Genomic DNA, 20,121 nt, shown 5'->3' with positions numbered 1-20,121 from the left:
TGAAGATGCTGGATGTGGAGGTCCTGGGCTGTTGTGGTTACACGTGGTCTGCGGTTGTGAGGCCGGTTGGATGTACTGCCAAATTCTCTGAAACGCCTTTGGAGACGGCTTATGGTAGAGAAATGAACATTCAATTCACGGGCAACAGCTCTGGTGGACATTCCTGCAGTCAGCATGCCAATTGCACGCTCCCTCAAAACTTGCAACATCTGTGGCATTGTGCTGTGTGATAAAACTGCACATTTTAGAGTGGCCTTTTATTGTGGCCAGCCTAAGGCACACCTGTGCAATAATCATGCTGTCTAATCAGCATCTTGATATGCCACACCTGTGAGGTGGATGGATTATCTCAGCAAAGGAGAAGTGCTCACTAACACAGATTTAGACAGATTTGTGAACAATATTTGAGAGAAATAGGCCTTTTGTGTACGTAGAAAAAGTCTTAGATCTTTGATTTCAGCTCATGAAAAATGGGGGCAAAAACAAAAGTGTTGCGTTTATAATTTTGTTCAGTGTATATATACAGTATATATATATATACACATCATGGTCTGTCTGAATATTTGATTAGCTGGCAGGTGTTCATTAAAATCGAAACGTCCGGGAGCACAAAAACTTGTTGTCAGCATTGCTCCGCGACTTTTATTAATAAAATAGCTTAGATACTGAATCGATACATTATATTTCTCATTAACGAGGAGGTAAAAATTGCTGTTTTTGAAGCAAATATAAACTCACAGCTTCATTGTTTGTACAGAGACGCACAGACTCAGGTAATTCACACACGCAACTTTCATCTGTTTCTCTCTCAAAATGTCCATATTTGAGAAAAAAAAGTTGAGTAGTTTGCATCACTGGATATAGCTGTCGGTCATTTAACATTTCTATGGTAAAACAGTTGACTAATATGAAATGATTTGCAGCTTCCGTCTTACCTCGCTCTCTTTCAACCTCAAACTGACGCTTTGTGCTGGAATTAGTGCTCTGCTGCTGTGAACAGTAAACCCCGCCTACTTTGAATTGATTGGCCATCTCAGTTATTTTGACATTGATGAGCGCTGTTAGACCACTGAGACAGACCAGCTTAAAAAATGTCACTTTTAAACCTTTTAGTCAATTAAAAAACAGAGCGCTGCAGCAGAACAGTGCAAGAATTTCAAATATTGGGGGTCTATGGTGGTTACGGCCCTGATCGCTTCACATTCTCCTGGAGAATTCACTGATTCAGAGCAGAATTCGTTTCTTCAGCAAAACCATCACACTAGATAGGACTGAAGGTCTTTGGATGTTGCTCTTTGTGACTTCCAGATAATTTTGTACCTTGAAGTCAGAGAGATTTTGTCAGGACGATCATGCCTTTGGATGATTAGCAACTATTCCAAACTTTCTTCATTTGGATAAAATTGCACTGATTGCGGTTCTTTGGAGCCAAAGAGAAATGTGTTTGTAGCCTTTTACAGACTGATAAACTTTCATTTTTATTACAAAGGTTTCAGAAGACCTTCTTTTCCTGCCTTTGTGTCATTATGTGCTGTAGCTTAATGGGACCGTCCAGCCAAAAATAAAAAATTCTGTCTTTATTTACTCACCCTTGTGTCGTTTCACACATGTATGCCTTTCTTTCTTCTGTGATCATAAAAGATGATATTTTGAAGAATGTGAGTAACCAAGTTCACATTGACTTCTATTGTATGCTCATAAAAAATAATGCAAGTCAGTGGGAACTGAAAGCGTTTGGTTACCAACATTCTTCAAAATATTTTTTGTGTTCCAGAGAAGAAAGTCGATTCAAATTCAAATGAAGTTGAATAAATGATGACAGAATTTTAATTTTTGACCTGTCCCTTTAAAAACAGGCAGAGCAGGATAGATTTAAATATTGGCAATCGATGTAATAATATTAGAACAATAAAAATAATTACCGGCTATCATTATTGGCAAAATTCATTATATTTTAAGGAATCTTACATGTTTGTCGTTTTCCATCTAAATTCTTGTTACTGTAATGCAAAGAAGAAAAGTGCAGTTGTAAGTATACAATATGTTAGTATGTTTCTTTTACATTAAATGTATTATGATATGTGCTTAATTGCCATGAAAATGTTGAATACAAGGAAGCTTTCTGTTCTTTCTACTTTATTTATTTTGTAATTACAGTTTCTTCATTTATTAACTGCGTGGTTTTGTGTGTTCATGTCACATCTCAGGTGTTTGGTTTGGAGCTGGTAGGCTGTCTCTTTTCCCGAAACTGGAACATCAGAGAAATGGCTCTCCGGCGGCTGTCACATGACGTGAGCGGAGCTCTCCTGTTGGCCGGGGCGGGTGCAGGGGTGGGGCTTGGGACAGCAGCAGGGGAGGTGTCTGGAGACGTGGTGGTGGAGTCCTGCTGTAGCGTGCTCTCCATGGTCTGCGCTGACCCCGTCTACAAAGTCTATGTGGCAGCACTGGTGAGATGCTTCACCTCTGTATTACTGACACCACACTTACCACTGCTGCAGGATCTGACAGGGTTTCTGCACGTCTTAATTCACCCTTCTGAAAATTAAAGCCTAAGGCCCTGTGTCCACCAAAGCATTTTTAGCAGCTGAAAACGGCAGGCGCTCTGCTGAAAACACCCAGCTGTGAGCGCTTGAGAGCGCAGCGTCTTTTCAGTAGAGACACTGTGGTTGCTATGATACAAAATATCCGCTGAAGGAATATGGCAAACACATCGCAAATGAAATGTTTCTCCAAGCCTTATTTTTCATAACACTAATATGGTAGTCCGGCAATTCCGTCTGGTAAAGACATAAATTTGAACTTCTCCATTGATTTTCAGTCGTAGTACAAACAGGGTGTGACGGTTGGTCTGTATTAGTCCCGCCCCTCCTCCACTGTGATTGGTCAGCTGACTAAAAAGTGACCGTGATGAGCGCCGCGTTTTACCCAAAGTTGAACATTCTTCAAAAAAACGCAGAGAAAAAACGCCCGAGCGCTCAGCGTGAAAAAGACGCTCAGCGCTCGGCATGCTCCTGGCGTTTTAAAAAACGCGGCGCGCTCATTGCAAACAGTTGTAAAAAATACGCCAGCTGAGGGAAAAAACGCTTTGGTGGACACGTGGCCTAAAAGTCTAAAATCAGAGCAGAAAGACTTAAATTCATAAAGTAATGACATTAAATGTTGCGTGCACTGCAAAAAATTTATATCTTCAATATATTTGTTTTACAGTACAAATATCTAAACATCCTTAAATCAAGATGCATTTACTTGGGATGCAAATGTAAATCGTCTTAGAAAATTTAACAAAATTAAGTTTATGCTTAAAACTCCCTAGACATTCACATTGAGAACTTACTTGATGTACTGTGTTCCTTTTAATTTATTCCTAAAATTTTCAATACTTGCTCTTAAATAGCTCTTTAAAATTTGCTTCATTAAAACATGCAGAAACACTGACAAGTTTAGGATACAGCAGCATCAAAGCACAAAAACATCACATCAATAATACTGTCAATAGTACAATAGTGCATTGCCTGTTAGACATGACAATCAGTGTGTGAATTAATCAGGCTGCACTGGTTACTTGCATGTTTCAGCATGTTTTTGTGTGAAGCAGAAGTCTTTATTATGTCCAAGTGTCGTGCACGCTGAATGGTGAAGTGCTGTCACTTGTGATCTTCCTTTACCACGTTTCATATTCCTGGCCACTGCTGTGATCATGTGAACACTTCAGTCACATGAGGTGCTTACAGTGTGATGCTTCTGTTGTGATCATATGAACAAGACAGATTTCACAACGCTGCACCAGCTATTCACCAAGAGCTCCTACAGTCATCAGGGCGACTTGAACTGAGACCATAGTATTGGGTCACAACATAGTCTCGGTGCCCTTTGCTCTTTAGCTTCACTCACACAGAAATTCTGATTTTCAGCAATGTTCACAGATGTTTACATGACCTGGTCTGAATGGGTAGTGCTCCTTAACTGAGCTGCATTCAGAGGAGTCCTGCTCTATAGAATACAGGCTAGTTTTCTGTAAAATGAGCACTTCACTAGTCCATTGGCTGGTTTCATTGTTCTCAATCAATTCAATGTCAGAGATACATCCAATTTAAGCTGGGTGATATAGATTTTTTTTGCTTTTGTTTGTCACCTATGAAAAAGATCTGGATAGAACAGCTATTGTTGCAAAGTACATTAAAAAAGTACAAATATTCTAATTTAAAAAAATATATATCTAGACAAAGCGACCACTTACTGCTTTTACTCAATAAACAAAAGAAAAGGTACTTTGAAGAGTGTGTTCTTTTGAAGAACAAAGCAGCAAATTAAATTACACATTACATAGTTAAAGTCTCAGGTCTTTTAGTCTGCATTTACAGTCCAAGACATGATGCACAGATCTATTCTGACATGCAATGAGTTTCAAAAACTTTCGGGTGTCTAGAACTCTCCCTTTATAATCACCGAAGCTGTCAATCACTTCAGTTCAGTGCAGAAAAACTGTCAACACTGCACAGTAAATCTCATTTACATTGTGTTTACAGTTTGTTGGTTATAATGACAGGATTCGCAAGCAGGCTTGCTTCATGCAGTGAACAAAAACACTGGCATTTTGAGCAGTATTTAGTAGATTGTAACAAACACCTCTGATTGGCCATTGCGATCAAGAGATCAACAGACTCGTCTGAGATCGACTGCAATGCTCAACGCTTCAACAGCATGTTGTTAATAAAAACCGTTGAAACTTTTCTCTGTGTATGCACAAATACTCACAATCACTTTGACGCTGTCATACTCATGAGATGAAAATGGCTTACAGTGTTTCTAAAGCTAAACTAAACTTTAAACACTATCCACTGTTCGTTCAATACAATGACAAAAATCCCAAGAAATAAAACAGACATCAGGCCCTTGATACTTTTCACTTTTCACCAAAAAGTTAACTTCGGTTCTAGGTGATATCCGTTTATTTCTACTAGATATAAAAGCACAATTTTTTTCCTTTGGTCAACTTTGATCTGAGGTTGTACTGAGCTCTAAAGTGGAACAAACCACGCTGGCTGGTTTTAAAGTTCACCTCGAACCAGGAAGTCTGGAAGCAGCAGGTATCCTCAGGCTGAAGCTGGAAAAGAAAGGTTTCTTTTTTTCTTTGTCTCTTAACCTATTTCTCTTCCTTTAAGAAAACAAACAAAAAAAACAAGAGCTCTTGCTGCTTGGACTGCTGAGATGGTGTCTTTCCCTCGGGCTCTGTGCTCCAGTGAGCCGCCTCTATGAAAACAACAAGCGTTTTGTCCTTTCGGGGGCTTTCCAGCAGTTTTCCTATATTCTTCGAACACGCACCAGATAGAGGGCCGTCTCTATGAACTAAAAATACTAGGGACGAAAGCCTTCGGGATGTTACCTTGCGTTAGACTGCTCTGTGTTTTGTAGCGTTTGGCTGATCTGAAGTCTGCGGGTTTAAATGTCATAATGTTTCACTATTTATTCTTGACTTGGAGTTATTTTTTGCAGGCAGAAGAGCATTATTTGAGCCAGGATTTTAGCCTTTAGTGTTGTGTGAGTGTGTAGGCGGTAGAATGTGTGTTTGTTTTCAGGAGGGGAGTGTATGGTGGGTTAATCAGTGCTGGGCAGCGCTTCAGTGCGATGTGCTATCAGTCACCACTCCCCGCTCTCTCTGGAGTCAGGGTCCACTCACACACACACACTCGCACACACACACTCACACACACACACTGTACAGCACTGTTAATGTAGTCCAGTGCTTTTAGAATGGAGGATCACAGGCTTGTTCTGACCGCAGGGAGAATGCAGCGTTAATGCAAATAATAAAATACAACTAAACATATACTTGTGTGTGTGTGCTAGCAAAATAAAGAGGCTTATCAACTTTAAAAATGCTTATCTACCATTTATTTTATTGCTGACGTCAAAGGCTGTTTATCTAATCAGAATCTGTCACTTTGCTAGGCAAGTTAGCCAGGTTGTGTGACTTTGAAGCCATCAAAATTCAGGAAACATTTACAAAGTAAATATTCTAAAGTAAAAAAAAAATGTTTTAGACTGTAAATTTATTTGTATTTGTGAAAATGTGTTTGTAAGTGTATTTGGTCATCATATGATGCTGAATGTAGGGCTGCATGATTTGGGGGAAAAAATATTGTTTGCTATGCTTGTTGGTAGGGTGGTACAATTTGACCACCCTACAAACTTGAAATATTATATTATATTTTAGTTTCAATTTTAATTCAATATGACTACAATAATTGTGTAATTATAATATATAATAATGTTGTATTTACTGCTAAATATATTAAACAAAATAACAATTGCTATTGTATTGTTTCACTGTGAAATAAATTATTTAAAAGTCACAGTACAACTGTAAAATTACAACATTTAATATTCATTGCTGTCTTAATTTCAAGCTTTTATTTTGGTGTAAAACCATTAAAGCTTCTCTTTTTGTTGAATTTATTTCAGCTAATCGTGCAGCCCTCTTTGGGTCATGAGGCAAAACCAGCTGAACTTATTGTAGACATGAGAGTCCACAACACGAGCCACAGTCCTGAATATATGGTTTGTTTGTTTGTTTGTGGTTGTGTGGATCTGTATTCAGAGTTGATGTTTGTTTCAGAAAACCCTGCGAGCGATGCTGGTCTACACCCCCTGTCACTCGGTGTCAGAGCGGACGCGATTACAGCAGCTGCTGCGGCCCGTGGTGGAGACCATCCTGGTCAAGTGTGCAGACGCTAACAGGTACTCGCTTAAGAACAGCTCTGACCCCACGTGAACACAATCAGAAGATCTGATATACATCAAATCATATCTCAGGCCGTCATCTAGGCTCTGAAGTTAACGGGCTGTTGCCACCTAGTGGTCAGGCGCTGTCACAAACAGATAAATAATAAATGCTGGTGTTTGTTGAAGTGCTGATATTAGGATTTTGTTTAAGTTTTCAGTATGAAATCAAAATGGACACTATTTGCTACACTACACCTTCCTGGCCTTATTGTAGATGATATAAGGGTGTGTGTTATTTTTAAAGTAAACAATGGTTGTCTTTATAATCTTTCATTTGTTGTTTGCTCAAACAACTTTCTTTTTCAGCGGGCATCACTACAACCTAATATTTTTCAGTTCTGCTTTTCATTATCCAATCAGTACTTGATGGATGATCAAGTATCAACCTTTCTTTGGAATATTCAGTTTGTTCAGAAAAAGACCTCACATTGTTATGTTGACTTTGAATGCAAAGTGTTTTTCTTTTTGTGCTCGTAGTCGCACCAGTCAGCTGTCCGTCTCCACTCTGCTGGAGCTGTGCAAAGGTCAAATGGGGGAACTCGCTGTGGGAAGAGAAATCCTCAAAGCAGGTACAAATTAGAGCTGTGACAGTTGAGTGTATGAAGTGACCCATGCTCCACACTTTCTCTTTTTGGCATTTTCAGTGGCATAGAATAGTGCATAAGTACGCAAATTGGGAAGGAAACATTTTCAGCATATAACAAGCATACCTCACGTAAAGCTATTATAAATGCTTTGTGTAAAAAAGGAGTAGCTCAAAATACAGGTTTAGAATGAGTAAATGACTTCCTTTTCACAGACGTTCTTTTCTTCCCTTTCTTTCTGTAATATATATATATATATACTGTATATATATGTGTGTGTGTGTGTCTGTCTGTGTGTGACCCTGGACCACAAAACCAGGGTCCAAAAACAAGTCCTGGATAGGACAATATTTGGCCGAGATACAACTATTTGAAAATCTGGAATCTGAGGGTGCAAAAAAATCTAAATATTGAGAAAATCGCCTTTAAATTTGTCCAAATGAAGTTCTTAGCAATGCATATTACTAATCAGAAATTAAGTTTTGATACATTTACGGTAGGAAATTTACAAAATATCTTCATGGAACATGATCTTTACTTAATATCCTAATGATTTTTGGCATAAAAGAAAAATCAATAATTTTGACCCATACAATGTATTTTTGGCTATTGCTACGAATATACCCCAGCGACTTAAGACTGCTTTTGTGCTCCAGGGTCACATATGTATATGTATATGTGTGTGTATAAATATTTGTTTGCTTTTCAATGAAGACGTTTTCATCTCTGATTGTCCATCAGGCTCTATTGGTATTGGTGGAGTTGACTATGTCCTGAACTGTATCTTGGGCTCTAAAACAGAGGCCAATAACTGGCAAGCACTGCTGGGTCGACTGTGTCTGATCGACAGGCTCTTACTGGAGTTTCCTGCTGAATTCTACCCTCATATTGTGTCAGGTGGAGACTGTAACCAGGCCCAAAACGTTGTGGAGAGGTACAGAAATACATCCTAATCTTACTGTGCTTCTGTTCTCTATTTAATATGAACCATTTTAAAGATGTATCATTTTTGCAACCCTGTTAACAATTTTTTTGGGACACGCGTGATATTTTCAACTGATAAAATGTACGTGAGCATAAAAAGGAAATAAAATTTGTACAGTTGTAAAAAAATGCATTCCAGAACAAGTACCAGGATTGTAGATTTATCTCTAGTCTTGCATGGCCAGACCTTCAGACTCAGCAGCTTTCATTGACCGACATGTAAAGCGACAAATCACTGTAAATGTTGTTCAGCGTCTTCTTTAGGGGTGTGGAAATGTAAAGTTGATGTTGCTACAATAATGCAACCGATAAATCATTCATTCAAGAACGTCGTCTTCAGTCGTCAAGAGTCTATGCCGTGAACTTCACATACTTCTGAAAGTCCAGCATTTTTAGTTGATCCTAATAAGCATTTATTGTCACTAGGGATGTCCGAGTCATTGAATATTGAGTGTCTACCGATACCGAGTCCCGATCCGATACTTATATATTCCTAGTGTTTGATGCACAATTAAAGTACATTAAAGTTATTCAAATCAATCCATATAGGCTGGATTTTATATATATATATATATATATATATATATATATATATACTGTATATATATACTGTATATATATAAGATAAACTCACTCTCTATGTATATATTTCCACATACTATATTAAGACATCGGTGGAATATAGAACTACTGATATGAACTTCTTGATTTTAATAAGCAGAATAATTGCAACATGAAGGGAAAAAAGTGGAGATATGGTTAGAAAGCATTAAGCTCGCAGTGTCAGAATGCCACTCTGTCAGTCAAATCTGAAGCAAGACGCAACTCATAGCAATGCGTTATAACAACGACGTCTCAGATAGTCTGACAGCAGATAAACGTAAGCAGTAAATAAATGAGTGATCGTTTCAAAAGTGGTATTATATACGCTGAACATGGAAGCTCAAACACGCACATTTCTTCTTTTGGTTTTAATGGCGGCTGAACACACACACTTGTTCGTCTCTTTTTCCTTTAAAATTGTGGTTGGCAAATCTACTGGAAGGCGCATAATGCAGCCTACTGCATGACACCGGCATGACAGCTGACGTAAAATAGGGATCGGGCTTAAGAGAGCCGATACCGATCAGTTAAAAAAATGCTTGATCGGCTCGGGACATCCCTATTTGTCACAGTTGTAAACATGACAGCTTTCTTGTTCCATGAGGCGGTTTGGCATCATGACGGCTTTGTTTTTCGTTAAAGAAAGCCACACTCATGTCTTCTGGAAATCCTGATGAATTCAACCAATCAGATGATGACTTTCGAAACTCCCAAAGAGTTTTCCATTTTGTGTGTCTTATGCATCAGACATTCAGCCAACGTTGAGTCAAACTGAATCGGGAGCTTAAGAAACACGATCAAAACGAATTGAGAAATCTCTAGTGATACCCATCACTCAATAAGGGCATGCTAGATTGGTATCTGTTCGCTTTTTATGTTGTATTTGGAAGTAATAATCATCATGTGTTAACAGGGTTGCAAGCAAAACACAGGACACAACACAATATTCAGTTTTTGATCATTAGAACAAAGTTAAAATGTAAAGGGAAGCCAGTTTGCACCGCCTTTGTGCAAAGTGCTTTACTATATTGTTTTATTATATTTAATTTGAAGGTATCAGAAGCTGCTGCCTCTTCTGAGTTTCGCACTGCAGTCCATCGATAACTCTCACTCCATGGTGGGTAAACTCTCTCGCCGTGTCTTCCTGAGCGCTGCTCGTATGGTAGCGCGTGTGCCTCATGTCTTCGTTAAGCTCCTGGACATGCTCAACATCACCAGCTCCACTCACTATTCCCGGATGCGCCGGCGTCTCCTGGCCATCGCTGAGGAGATGGACATCCTGGACGCCATCCATCTGGGACTAGACGACCTAAAGGCCCACAGTTCGCATTCCAGCGCTTTCCTCGAACCCTCAGCCCCCCATAACTCCCCATGCGCCACCGAAAGAAACTCTCCCACCCCTGATCTACAGCAGCCCACCGCCAAGGTGGCGCTTTCAGGTCAAGCCAGTTCAGCTCCTATGGACGATATAACCGAGAGACTCTCAAACGTCGTCACAAGCCCTGCTGAGTTTCCAAAGCCCCCCGTTCAGGCCCGAAACAGACCCGTGAGTCAGTGTTTGAACTCCCCATCATCCAGTCAACCCCCGAGCCTTCCTTCTCTGTCCATGGCCAACGCCTCAGCCTTCCCTCCAGAAAACCCCAAAGCCCTGCCGCAGAGTTTTATGCCCAACAAGCTCGCCCAGTCCTCACTGAGTACCCAGTGTAAGTTGCCTCTGCAGAAGGGACTAAACTGTAAGGAGCCAGAGAAGCTGCCTTCGCCCGTGTTTACCCAAGCTCGACCACTGAGTCAGATCCACTGGCCCAGACCCACTCGCCCCTCTCCCGCTGCCTCATCCGAAGGAGCTAAAGCTTTAAGCCCAGGGACAAAGAGCAGCATGAAACTGGACCTTCAGGAGGTCAGGTCCAGAGACGGCGCGGTCTGCAGCGGCGGATCCGCTCTCATCCCCAGCAAGGACTCGGTCTTCACCCCAGTGGAGGAGAAAGTCCACGGTCTGGACGCCTCGGCTGATCTCAGCTCCAGCATGGAGGACCTGTTGGAAACCTCCATCCCCGCGGCAGACTGCACGGTCACCTTCCAGTCCGAAGTGGCGGTGCTGTCACCGGAGCAGGCGAACACGAGCGACGACACGTACAGCGAGGACGTGACCCAGAACCAGAAGTGCAAGGAGAAGATGGAAGCTGAGGAAGAGGAGGCGCTGGCGGTGGTCATGGCCATGTCTGAGTCGCAAGACGCCCTACCTGTCATCCCGCAGTTACAGGTGGAGAAAGGAGAGGACGTGATCATTATTCAGGTGGATGTGAGTGCTTTACTAATATAGTACACTTTGCCCAAAAATGAGGCTGAATCCTTTGTACACTGTTGAAAAAAAGGTGCAAAAACCGAACATTTAAGGGTACAACAACTTGTCACTGGGTCAGTGCCCTTAAAAGGACAACATTGTATCTTATCTACTGTTAAAAGCAGTAATATATACCATTAAGGTGCTACTATGAACCCTTTACTGGTAAATAAGGTACAAACATGTCCCTTTTAGGGTAACAAGCTGTTGTAGCACTTAAAGGTAAAGATTTGACACCACTATATTTAGGTTTTAAACCTTGCACAAATCATTCAGTTTAATGCAATTGTAAAGTCTTATGCAAGCACTGCTCGTGTATCATTTTAAGATCAAACAGTGTGTTTGACTTCATTTTTTTCCCCATTTTGCTTTTCATGGTCAGACACCAGAGACTCTGCCTGGTCATACCAAAGCAAAGCAGCCATACAGGGAGGGCATGGAATGGCTCAAAGGTCAGCAGATTGGCCTGGGTGCCTTTTCGTCATGTTACCAGGCTCAGGATGTGGACTCCGGCACTCTGATGGCTGTCAAACAGGTGAGAATATCTGTCACACACCACATCTATTGATCTATTGCAGTGGTTCCCAACCCTGGTCCTGGAGGCACCCCAACACTGCATGTTTTGCATGTCTCCTTAATCAAACACACCTGATTCAGGTCATCATGAAATTGGTGTGTCAGAGAAAGGAGACATGCAAAATGTGCAGTGTTGGGGTGTCTCCAGGACCAGGGTTGGGAACCACTGATCTATTGCACTGTCATCCTCACCGTTGATTACTGATCAATCCTACCTTAGCCAATTTCGATGTCCACCATTTTCTCAGACTAGCCTTTGCTCTTTTCTAACATGTTTAAGGAGGATCTGTGTGTGCTAGTTGTAATTGCAAATTTACAAAAATGATCTAAAACTGCTTTGAGTCGATGTTGTCTGGTCCCTTACAACAACAGTGACACAAGGTATACCCGGGGTTGCCGGGTATGCAAAGGCACTAAATATGGGCACAAAAGGGGGCTGAATGTGTTTTGTTTTTGGCAGTAATGAATGAACATACTATATGCAGACATAATGCTTGATTGCGATTTGTTATATTCTTCAGGTGACGTATGTGAGGAACACCTCCTCAGAGCAGGAAGAGGTGGTGGAGGCACTACGAGAGGAGATTCGCATGATGGGTCTCCTCAACCACCCCAACATCATCCGAATGCTTGGGGCAACCTGTGAGAAGAACAACTACAACCTTTTTGTGGAGTGGATGGCAGGTTGGTTGTCCGCAAACATGCAGAGAGTAAAGGTGCGGTCACATAAGCAAAATTCTGTGGGCAAAACATGCCACTTTTAAACCAAGCAGCTTTCTTTTGGTCATGGTGGTACATTTGCATGACTAACTTTTGCAAAATCTGTCCTCACACAAATTCCCAATTGTGTGGATTCCTATTGAATTGGCTGGATTTCGCCTGCGAAAATGGCAAATGTTATTGCACCTTAAAGGTAGTCGTTGTGTTGGGATCTCACAGCGCATTACTACATTACCAAGAGGTCCTTTTGGCTAATTTCCTCTTTGCAAGCAACACTTTTCAGTCACTGTTTTGCCCGATTTTGTCCTGGTCCATAAAAGTCATACTCAGACTCCTGTTTTCTTAGGTGGCTCTGTGTCTCATCTCTTAAATAAGTATGGTGCCTTTAAAGAGGGTGTGATCATCAACTACACCGAGCAGCTCCTACGAGGTCTCTCCTACCTCCACGAGAACCAGATCATCCACCGTGACGTCAAAGGTAAGTGGGGAGCAAAGTGGCTCGCTAGGTTTTGGAGCAGAACTTGTGCATGTTCCCATATTCACAGTCTTCTTTTAACCTATGCAGGTGCCAATCTACTTATTGACAGCACAGGCCAGAGGTTGCGGATAGCTGATTTTGGGGCAGCGGCACGGCTGGCTTCAAAAGGCACCGGTGCGGGAGAGTTTCAGGGTCAGCTCCTGGGAACCATTGCCTTCATGGCTCCTGAGGTAAACATTTGAATCTAAAAATGCAAAACCTGCCTCTTCACTATAGTGAAGCGTTTAAACAGACCGTGTTTTGTGTTGCGTGTGTGGTTTAGCGTTATAGCAACGTATAGTTACGTTTCACAACTTGCATTCAAATGGGACAGTATGTTGCATTGGCAAAGTTTCTTGTGTTTGCAATATTTGTTGATATGTCAAAATGCAGCTAGTACAGCCAAACTATAGATCCATCTGGTTTTAAATTCAGGTGCACAATAGTCACTTTGCTTGGGTCTATTTAATTCAACTACTTAAAAGAAGTTAGCCTGCTCAGACTGTGCTCAAAGCTCTGGTGGTTTGGTTGGAAAATGAGAGACTGAGAGAAAGAGAGACCTTCCCAGACAAAAGAAAGCTTGTTCATTTTGAAGAGGTTCAGTAACCTCAGAGGAGGCAGGGCCAGCTGAACTGCTTCCTAATTAAACAGAGTTTGGACACACAATAACAACAAGGAATTAAGGGGTCGGCCAATTGTGGCTGCCTTCAAAGAACTGCCGTTCATTTCATGTTACTCAGAGATCTAAATCCACTTTGTCCTGTTTTCCCGACTGGCCACGTAACTCTGAACACCACACAGAGAGGTCACCAGACTTGACCACGGTTTTGTGGAAGGACATTGACATTTAAATGTCCAGAGCATAGAGAGCAAGCAAAGTTGTGCACCTATGCGCCCTGGCTTCACAATACATGGCGTAGAGAAATAAAATATTTGAATTGGCTCAGTTCATCATTTGAATGGCTGGCTGATGTCTTCTGTTATTTGTTTTGTTTGGGTTTTTTAATTTAAATGTACTCTCAGTACGACAGTTCTTTAGCTGGTTAACTCTCAAAACACTCAAAATGTGGCCCGCAAGCCATTGTCCTGCCTAAATACTAGAGGTGTAACGGTTCTCACACCCAGTGAGTCCCAGCATGCACCTGCTGCTTCATGTCAGTTAATGGCAGTTGCGTTAGATTTTATTTAATGTTCTTAATTGTTTTTCTTGCAGCTATTTTAAATGGTCTCTGTGTTTCTACAGATGTCTCAGGATTGTGATTGTGAACCGGTGTAATTTGTGTGAGTGCAGGTGCTGAGAGGACAGCAGTACGGTCGCAGCTGTGATGTCTGGAGTGTGGGATGTGCTATTATAGAGATGTCGTGTGCGAAGCCGCCCTGGAATGCCGAGAAACACTCCAACCACCTGGCACTCATTTTCAAGGTTAGGATAGAACTGTGTATGCGCACACGTTTTATGGTCAAAAAACTTAGTTATGTTTGCTAAAAATTCCAACTCATAGAATCAGGGTCCCTGCAGTTTCTTAAGTCTTAAATTCAGGTTGACCAAATTTAAAGGGACAGTTCACCCAAAAGCTTGAGGTTTTTTGTTTCCTTCAGCAGAACAGGGAAGAAGATTTTTAGCTGAAACCGTGGTCCTTGGTGATTCATAAAATGCAAGTCAATCGTCACTTTGAGAGTCAAAAAAGCATATCAAGGAACACAAAATCAATACCCGTGGTTCCTGATGTTATATTGAGGCCTTATGAAGCGAAACAATCAGTCTGTGAAAGAAACTAAACATTATTTCCAACATTATTACCTGTAATCCAGTGTGAAGAGTGATGTCCGGTTCACAAACGAATCTTTCTTTTGAACTGATTCTTTTTTGAGTAAACTAGATGAACCAGTTCATCTAAACGGACTGAAGCGTCTGAAACAGTTCACGGCTCGAGCAGCATCGATCTACAAGTTACTCAGTCTAGACTCACTTTCACTAAGGACCATGGTTTCAGCTAAGAATCTTCTGTACTCTTCTTGGATGGCCTGAGGCTGAGTAAAGTTAACAGCAAATGTAAATTTTTTGGGTGAACTCTAAAGGCTTGTTCACACCGGGACAAATATGGCGCGAATATCGCCGACGTTTAACGCCTCGTGACTAAACAAAAGGTGCCAATGTGAGTGTGCACACCGACGGCCAAAACGCGAAGTGTAAAAGCGTAATTTTTTTTTTAAAACGCCTCGGGCTCGTTTTTTTGGTTTGACGCACCGCGTTAAACTGGCCGACCAATGAGATTGGCGCTTTTGTTCACGTGCCTGGAGCTGCTGAAGTTACAGTAAAACACGACTTGGTGGCGCTCAAGCACAAAACGGTCTTGCCGAGCAAACATTGATATCTAACGACAAAGAGGAAGTAAGTAGACCAGGAAGATGCATCGAGGCAAGATGAATATAGAGCTGCTGGTCTCATTGGTGTCTGAACACAAAGGGCTTTATGACAAACGCGACAGCGACTACAAAAATCTCGATAAGAGGGAGTTGTTATGGAGAGGAATTGCAGATCAAATAGGATTCGATGGGTATTTTTGTTTTTCATTAAGCGCCATCTAATGTCAGGGAGTGAATTTGCACGTTCACTCGGCTCATCGCCTGCGACAATCGCTTGGGTATGAACACAAAAGACGCGTCGAAAAACGTCGGCGATAAACACGCGCGATAATCGTCCCGGTGTGTATGAGGCTTAAGGTAGGGCTGCACAATATATTGAAATTATCAAAATATCGTGATATGCATATTGCAATGGTTTGCGTTCAAGGTTATCTTCGTAAGCTAAAACTAAAACTAATACAAAAACGACTGATCAAAAAACATTTTCGTAAACTGAAATAAAATAAAAATGTCAAAATGAATGAAAAACTAAAATGAAACAAAACTAACAACAGTTATTGAAAAACTTATATGAAAAAATTATATTTATAAAAAAATAAATAATTATAATTATAATAAAATAAATAACATAACCAACATATGTTGGTTATATAATTTTTCTAATATACTTTAGTACAATTGAAAGTGATTTTAGAAAAAAAAAATTTTATCGAATATCGCATTATTTAGCATGCTATCGCATTTTTCTTCAATATCGCACAGCCCTACTCTAAGGCCATAAAAAGTCTTCAATAGTATGAAGTCTTAATTATCTTAAATTTAGGAACTGAAAAACAAGAATCATCATACTGCCTAATGTAATTATTATAATAACATGAACACTGCGTGTTTAAAGTCAAAACGCAGTGCTGTTGCACATTCTATGGGTTTGTGATTTCAGAGCAGTTCGCGATCAGTGAAAACCACGCATTTATGCCAAATGATTGTTCATGTGCTAGTGTTGATGAATGATCAGTGTTTACTTTATGGTTTAATATTGTAATATGTGACCCTGGACCATAAAACCAGTCATAAGGGTCAAATTTGTAAAATTCTGAAAGCTGAATAAATAAGCTTTCCATTAATGTATGGTTTGTTAGGATCGGACAATATTTGGCTGAGATACAACTATTTGAAAATCTGGAATCTGAGGGTGCAAAAAAATCTAAATATTGAGAAAATCATCTTTAAAGTTGTCCAAATGAAGTTCTTAGCAATGCATATTACTAATCAAAAATTAAGTTTTGATATATTTACGGTAGGACATTTACAAAATATCTTCATGGAACATTATCTTTACTTAATATCCTAATGATTTTTGGCATAAAAGAAAAATCAATAATTTTGATCCATACAGTGTATTGTTGGCTATTGCTACAAATATACCCCAGCGACTTAAGACTGCTTTTGTGCTCCAGGGACACATATGTTATAGATGTTGGAAGATTGCATATCCTATCTCCCTCATCTTTTCAAATGAGCAGCTGAAGTAGTAAAGCAAAGACATTTCAGAATAAGAGTCCCGGTGTATTTTGAGCTTTTTTTTTTTTTTTATAAGTAAACCTTCTGGATTATGCATAAAATCTTTTTCTAGTTATTACTGGTATTTTGATTACACCGTAAACTGTATCTGGAATTTAATTCAGTGTGCACTTTTGAAGTGTCCCTCAGTATGCAGCACATTCAGTATGTAGATTTTACAAGTGTCGGCACAAAAATCAGTTTATTGCCTTTCTTTAAACACGTTATTGAGGCATTTTTCCCCAGCCCTGACACGTATTGATTTGTTTGTGCACGTGTGTGTATTTGACCTCCTGCCTCTCTTTAGACATAAACATTAAACATTATTTGACTAATCTACTAACCCAGCTCTCTCATCACGTCTCCTCTCCCAGATCGCCAGCACCACCACAGCGCCCAGTATCCCACCGCACCTGTCTCCAGGCCTGCGGGATGTCACGCTGCGCTGCCTGGAGCTCCAGCCCTCCGACCGACCGGCCTCCAGAGAGCTGCTGAAGCATCCCGTCTTCCGCCACAGCTGGTAGACTACTGAAGATACTGTGCCTCATACTGCTGTCGTGTGCTCCTACTGCCTAGAGTTCTTCTGTCTTTCTCTTGCCACAGTCACTCAACAGGGCCCTGAATGCTGTAGCCTCAACACCTGATGCATAGTGTCTGGATAGAGTCTTTAGTAATAGAGAGGCTGAGATCAGTTCCACACATTTGGTTCGGTCCGTGCATGTTTTACACCATGAATGTGGTTTGGTGAAAGACAAATCTTTGCTAGTTGAACTAGTAAAGCACCGCTGAATGTGAATGCTTATGATGCCGGTATGGTTCGCATTTCATTTCACTTCTGAATGGAGATCATGTGTATAAATATCTGGTTTTACTTGTTTTAGCTTAATGGGTGTAATCGGGAACCTTTTCAAAGCTATGACCCGATTTTAGACTGTGATGTGTGTCTGTAACTCTTATACTTTACTTGTTGGAAAGTCTCACTGGAACATCATTTCTGATCTCCAACTCCATTTCAGTTTTTTATGTTGTGATTTGACTCATGATTCGGTTGTAATTTCAGCTGTTGATTACTCGGCCATGTTTTTGGTGCTGTTCTGTTCACGTTCGTGAAAATCCGACAGGCGTTTTGTAAATGATTAAGCTTCGCAAAAGAGTATTCAGCACCTGTAACTGAATATTTCCTCATGTGTTATCTACTCTATTGCAAGCTGTTGAACGTTTCGGTGGAGGGATCATATTTAGCTAATGACTTTAGTGCTCGTAAGCATCGTTTTCCCAAAAACAATGAACATTGTGCATGTTCTGAAGACGTGTCAGGTGTATGAACTGTAGCTCTTTTTTAAAAATGTTAACATTATTTGGACTCCCTTCACACAAATCTCAGAGTTTTAAACGTGACCATTTCAAAACTATTTTTAAAAGTAAAGTTATTTAATGCTAGATTGTGGAATACAGGCTGATCAAGCTTGAGTTCAGATGTAAATATGAATTTTGGTAGCTAAATGCATTTTACTTGACTCCTGCAATGTTTGTTTGTTTTTTTTAAACCACTTTTGCATTTGGGTGTATTTTCTTTTTTCTTTTTCTATGCCTTCATAAAAGCTTTAAAGTTATGCACTCTTGTCTTTTTAAATACTGGAAAGGTGTCTGTTTCAGTCCGCTTGATAAAATCTAATCAGTATTACTTGAGTTTTTCACATCTTCTGTCATTTCTCTTCAGTTCTCATCATCTCGACCAGCTTGTTGCTCACTGTATGTTATTACTCTGTTATTTCATGGGCTTTTTTTGATGGGGGCTGAACTGAACTGTATGAAATGATGCTGTTTCTTGTCACTTGGTGGTACTTTTTATGTGAAGATTGTCTATTGCTGTTTTATTCCAGTCTTTTCTACCTCAGGTGTCCTCTAGAGTTTTCTTCTACCAAAGTTCACTTTCTCAATATATATAAATAATTATATATATATAAATATATATTCTTTTATTATAATTTTATATCTCTCTCTCTCTCTCTCTTTTCCTCTAAGATCTCCAGGGCTTAAGGGCTAACTTATATTAGCTCCTTTTATTGTGCAAATAAATCTCTGGGTTCAGCGAAAGAAAATGTAATTGGCTAAAGCTGTATCTTTTAATCTTGTGTAGCTTTTGTCAAAAATCTTTTAATTACTAGGTTTTTACCCCATTTGAAGCATTTTATAATGAAATCTACCTATTTTTGGTCTTTATAGCAAATAAAACGTATAGGAAAATCTCTTTCTCTTTGCCTCCATTGTTTCACATTTTGACCTTTTCGTCTAGAGCAAGTTTTGACAGCACACAAGATGTGCTGATTGCGTTTGGTTCGAGCAGTGTAACTATGATGTCTAATGTGGTTTGTAATGAGAGATGACCGCTCTAACATTGCTGTAACGTTCTTGCTCACTCAGATTTATTGTGTATAAGATGGTGCCTTCATTGTGTCAGATGTCATTGAGCTGAGAGTGCTGTGATATCTGATATCTGACATTACCTAACCTTGTGTAGCTTAACTCTGAAGTGTTTGTCACTATCATGATGAACATCAGAACAATTCACCATGCTTTACTAAGAGTGAATGCATTTTTAATGTCCTACTTTACACTTTTTTTTTAATTAATTAAAAACTAGACCACAGGAGTTTAAAAAAATTAGGATTATTTAATTCGTATGTAATACTGCAATTGAATCTTTATTGCTTTAGTTGTGCTCCTCAAATCTGTTTTGCACCATTGTTTTGATCACAACCAGATCGACTGATTAAGAATTGAATCAATCAATCAGTAGACATCTAGACGTCGAGTTAGTCTTCTTACAAGTTCAAACTATTTGTATATTTGTATTTATCTGAATATTTTAGAAATGCAAAATCTGTTGTTTCTTGCTCATAATCTATCGACATGAATAGGGTTTTTTAATTATTTGATTATGTCCAACAATGCTTAACACAGAGCTTATGTAACTTAACATTGAAGCTGCATAGCTCATTGCATTATAAAAGACATTTATACTAAACGTCATTTATACATAAACATTGTCCCATTCTCGAATGCTTTTTTTTTTTTTTGCTATA

The 20,121-nt window shown here is 39.9% G+C and overlaps 1 protein-coding gene across 2 annotated transcripts in view; it reads left to right on the top strand.

Moving 5' to 3' along the window:
• map3k1 (mitogen-activated protein kinase kinase kinase 1, E3 ubiquitin protein ligase) overlaps positions 1–19,282 on the top strand; it is a 71,111-nt gene extending 51,829 nt beyond the window's left edge. The window contains exons 10-20 of one of the 2 annotated variants that reach the window (XM_016462526.1): positions 2,208–2,447; positions 6,617–6,738; positions 7,261–7,352; positions 8,109–8,301; positions 10,008–11,247; positions 11,678–11,830; positions 12,393–12,555; positions 12,938–13,069; positions 13,157–13,299; positions 14,400–14,531; positions 17,410–19,282. In XM_016462526.1, coding sequence (XP_016318012.1) covers positions 2,208–2,447; positions 6,617–6,738; positions 7,261–7,352; positions 8,109–8,301; positions 10,008–11,247; positions 11,678–11,830; positions 12,393–12,555; positions 12,938–13,069; positions 13,157–13,299; positions 14,400–14,531; positions 17,410–17,559 — 2,760 coding nt within the window. In that variant the 3' untranslated portion in view covers positions 17,560–19,282. Of the gene's footprint in view, positions 1–2,207; positions 2,448–6,616; positions 6,739–7,260; positions 7,353–8,108; positions 8,302–10,007; positions 11,254–11,677; positions 11,831–12,392; positions 12,556–12,937; positions 13,070–13,156; positions 13,300–14,399; positions 14,532–17,409 lie in introns of both variants that reach the window. The other variant, XM_016462525.1, reaches the window with a different exon arrangement.
• The last annotated feature ends 839 nt before the right edge of the window (positions 19,283–20,121 follow it).

The sequence above is a fragment of the Sinocyclocheilus anshuiensis genome, unplaced genomic scaffold (genome assembly GCF_001515605.1).
Source record: "Sinocyclocheilus anshuiensis isolate Anshui unplaced genomic scaffold, SAMN03320099.WGS_v1.1 scaffold664, whole genome shotgun sequence".
NCBI lineage: Eukaryota > Metazoa > Chordata > Actinopteri > Cypriniformes > Cyprinidae > Sinocyclocheilus > Sinocyclocheilus anshuiensis.
The sequence above is the reverse complement of the archived record's forward strand: the minus strand, read 5'-3'. Positions and strand labels throughout refer to the sequence as shown.